The 3,839-nt window shown below is 20.4% G+C and overlaps 3 protein-coding genes across 3 annotated transcripts in view, besides 13 other annotated features; 2 read left to right on the forward strand and 1 right to left on the reverse strand.

The window, feature by feature from the left end:
- The window catches only part of EDI_000110 (uncharacterized protein), a gene marked incomplete at both ends in the record, with an annotated part of 531 nt that extends 225 nt beyond the window's left edge, over positions 1–306 (reverse strand). Inside the window, one exon of the mRNA XM_001733515.1 lies at positions 1–306. This exon is cut by the window's left edge and continues 225 nt beyond it. Within this exon, the coding sequence (XP_001733567.1) occupies positions 1–306 (306 nt within the window).
- Positions 307–415: 109 nt separating this feature from the next.
- Positions 416–979, forward strand: EDI_000220 (heat shock protein, putative; the record flags this gene model as incomplete). Its single annotated transcript, XM_001741772.1, has 1 exon — positions 416–979. The coding sequence occupies one exon, from the start codon at positions 416–418 to the stop codon at positions 977–979; it is 564 nt and encodes a 187-aa protein (XP_001741824.1).
- Positions 835–954: a microsatellite.
- Positions 980–1,068: a microsatellite.
- A 38-nt stretch (positions 1,069–1,106) lies between these two features.
- Positions 1,107–1,258: a microsatellite.
- A 10-nt stretch (positions 1,259–1,268) lies between these two features.
- Positions 1,269–1,353: a microsatellite.
- A 12-nt stretch (positions 1,354–1,365) lies between these two features.
- Positions 1,366–1,429: a microsatellite.
- A 38-nt stretch (positions 1,430–1,467) lies between these two features.
- Positions 1,468–1,565: a microsatellite.
- Positions 1,566–1,571: 6 nt separating this feature from the next.
- Positions 1,572–1,623: a microsatellite.
- Positions 1,624–1,689: a sequence feature (AT_rich).
- Positions 1,690–1,698: 9 nt separating this feature from the next.
- Positions 1,699–1,833: a microsatellite.
- Positions 1,712–1,877: a microsatellite.
- Positions 1,809–3,839, forward strand: EDI_000230 (uncharacterized protein; the record flags this gene model as incomplete). The annotated part of the gene is made up of 1 exon (XM_001741773.1): positions 1,809–3,839. A coding segment is annotated over one exon (2,031 nt), but the record flags the coding sequence as incomplete, so codon positions are not given.
- Positions 1,987–2,018: a sequence feature (AT_rich).
- Positions 2,398–2,426: a sequence feature (AT_rich).
- Positions 2,878–2,906: a sequence feature (AT_rich).

Raw genomic sequence — 3,839 nt, forward strand, 5'->3', positions numbered from 1 at the left:
AATTCTCTTTTTGGATGAACTTTCATTAGGGATGATTTGCAATGAGTTATTGATTGATTTAGGAGTGAAAGTAGTGGTAAGAGATGGACGAGTATTAAGATTTTGTTGAATAGACTTTGTTTTTGTTTGTTTAAAGTCTCTAATGATTTGATACATCTCATTGATTTTGTCTAAGATACATTTAAGATTAATAGCATGTTGTTTATTCCATTGAACTTGTTCTTCTTGCATCTCAAAGATTTTTTCATTCTGAAACTTAATTCCATCAAGTAATTGGATGATTTCATGTGGTATTTCTTTTTGCATTAATATTCATTTTGATTTCAAGATTAAAAAATCTTCTTTTCAACTTTATTTATCGGAAAGTTCAAGAAAATGAAAGTTAATTTCAACTCACAAGAACTAAATTATTATCATGTTCATCTCACAACCTACAAGGTCAACTTGCATTGGAATTGACTTAGGAACAACAAATTCATGTATGTGTGTTTTTGATAAAACAACACCTCGAATTCTTGAGAATGCAGAAGGAAAACGAACAACACCATCTTGTGTTTCTTTTACACCAACAGGAATATTAGTTGGAGAACCAGCAAAACGAATGGAAGCATTACATCCAACAACTACTATCAGTGGAATTAAGAGGATGATAGGGTGTCAATACAAAAATGATAAACAAGAAAGAAGACCTTATAAAATTGTTAAAGGAAGGAATGGAGAAGGATGGATTCATATTAATGGGAAGACATATTCCCCAACAGAAATTTCATCAATTATTCTTAAGAAATTAAAAAAAGGTGCAGAAGCTAAACTAGGGAAAAGAGTAGATGAAGCATTTTATCTTCTTTCATTTTATTCTCTTATTTCCTTATTTCCGTTTTTGTTATTTCATTTTGTTATATTTATATTATTTTATTTATTCTTCTTTTTATTTTCATTTGATATCATTTTGTTATTTTGTATGTTAAATTGTTTATAATTATATTATTATATTATTTATTAACATATTCTATTTATATTTACATTTTATATTATTATTGTTGTATAATTATTTGTTTATAATTTATTGAAATGATTTAAATTAATATAAATGAATGTAATTATGAATTAAATAATTTTATATTTTATTATTTCATTTATTTATCATTATTCATTATTTGATATATTATTTTATTCATTGTTAATTTATGATTTGAATATTATATTTATCATTTATCATTTATTTTATCATATTTTATTAATTATTGAAATATTATATAAATATTTTATTATTTAATTTAATTTATCAATTAATACATTCATTTATTTATGTTTTATTCATTATATTATTTTATTTATATTATTTCTTATTTAAATAATCATTTTAAATATAAAATAATAATAAAAATAAAGAAAGAAAAGAATAAATTAAGAATGAATAAAAATAAAAGATAATAGAATAAATGAATTCATAATTATTTATCATTAATTATATCATTAATTATATTATCATTTATTATAAATATATTGATTATTCATTTATTATTATATTTATTATCTTTTATCATATTTTATTATTATATTATTAAATAAAAATAAAATATAAAATGAAATAATTAATAAAATATAAAATAAAATGAAATATTTAATAATTATAATTTATTAAAAATAAAAATAAATAACATTTTATTTTATTTCTTATTATTTATTGTTTTTCATAATAAACATCAATTAATAAAAATAGAATGATGATAAAGAATAAAAAAGAAGAAATTAAAATATAAAAATAAAAGAACTAATAAAAACAACTAATAAATAATAAATCAATAATGAAATTAGGATATAATGAAATAATGATAGTATCAATGTATTTTAATGATATTAAAGATTTTATTAATTTAGAAATTGGAGTTAAAAGATTTCAAGGAAATATGGAACGATTTCATTTTAATCCAATTCCTTTAAATGAATATTCAAGAAAATTATTTCCTAATATTGAAACATTTCATATTTATAATAAAAATGATAAAATATTTAATGATAGAAGAATAATTAAAAAAGTAATATGGTATCAAGTAGATTATTCAACATATTTAAAAGAAAAAGAACAAGGAAATATCTGTAAAAATATAGAATATACAGAAGAAGATAGAAATAAATATGGAAATATAATACCATCAGAAATTAAATCAGTTGGATATAATTGTTTTTATAAATGTAAATCATTAACAACAATTAATATACCATCATCTATTAGTAAAATAGGAGATGATTGTTTTGGATATTGTTCATCATTAACATCAATTAATATAGATAATCTACAATTTGTTAGTGAAGATAGAATATTTATAAATGAACCAGTGTTAATTAGTACTGAAATACCAGATAATCTACAAATAATCAATGGAAAGAATATTGAAAATAAAGATATTAATAAATTTATTATTCCATCTTCAATCACTAAATTAGGATATCGTTGTTTTAAAGAATGTTCAACATTAAAATCAATTAATATTCCATCTTCAATTAATGAAATAGGAGATTATTGTTTTCATGAATGTTCAACATTAAAATCAATTAATATACCATCTTCAATTAGTGAAATAGGGTGTTGGTGTTTTTATGGATGTTCATCATTAAAATCAATTAATATACCACCAACAATTATTAATTTACGAAGTGGATGTTTTAGATATTGTTCATCATTAACAACAATTAATATACCATCATCAATTAGTAAAATAGGAGATGATTGTTTTGGATATTGTTCATCATTAACATCAATTAATATAGATAATCTACAATTTGTTAGTGAAGATAGAATATTTATGAATGAACCAGTGTTAATTAGTATTAAAATACCAGATAATCTACAAATAATCAATGGAAAGAATATTGAAAATAAAGATATTAATAAATTTATTATTCCATCTTCAATCACTAAATTAGGATATCGTTGTTTTAGTAAATGTTCAACATTAAAATCAATTAATATACCATCTTCAATTAATGAAATAGGAGATTATTGTTTTCATGAATGTACATCATTAACATCAATTAATATACCATCTTCAATTAATGAAATAGGAGATTATTGTTTTTATAAATGTTCATCATTAAAATCAATTAATATACCATCTTCAATTAGTGAAATAGGAGATGAATGCTTTTATAAATGTCCACCATTAACAACAATTAATATACCATCATCAATTAATGAAATAGGATATAATTGTTTTGGATATTGTTCATCATTAACATCAATTAATTTACCACCAACAATTACTAAATTAGGAGAATGGTGTTTTTATGGATGTTCATCATTAAAATCAATTAATATACCACCAACAATTATTAATTTACGAAGTGGATGTTTTGAATATTGTTCATCATTAACAACAATTAATATACCATCATCAGTTATATCAATAGGATATGATTGTTTTTATGAATGTACATCATTAACATCAATTAATATAGATAATCTACAATTTGTTAGTGAAGATAGAATATTTATAAATGAACCAGTGTTAATTAGTACTGAAATACCAAAAACTCTACAAATAATCAATGGAAAGAATATTTTCAAGAAAGATATTAATAAATTTATTATTCCATCTTCAATCACTAAATTAGGATTTTGTTGTTTTAAAGAATGTTCAACATTAAAATCAATTAATATTCCATCTTCAATTAATGAAATAGGAGATTATTGTTTTAGTTATTGTTCATCATTAACATCAATTAATATACCTTCATCAATTACCAAATTAGGAGATTGTTGTTTTTATGAATGTACATCATTAAAATCAATTAATATACCTTCATCAATTAATGAAATAGGATTTTATTGTTTTAGT

This window comes from Entamoeba dispar, genomic scaffold, assembly GCF_000209125.1.
Source record: "Entamoeba dispar SAW760 scf_1105229464035 genomic scaffold, whole genome shotgun sequence".
NCBI lineage: Eukaryota > Evosea > Mastigamoebida > Endamoebidae > Entamoeba > Entamoeba dispar.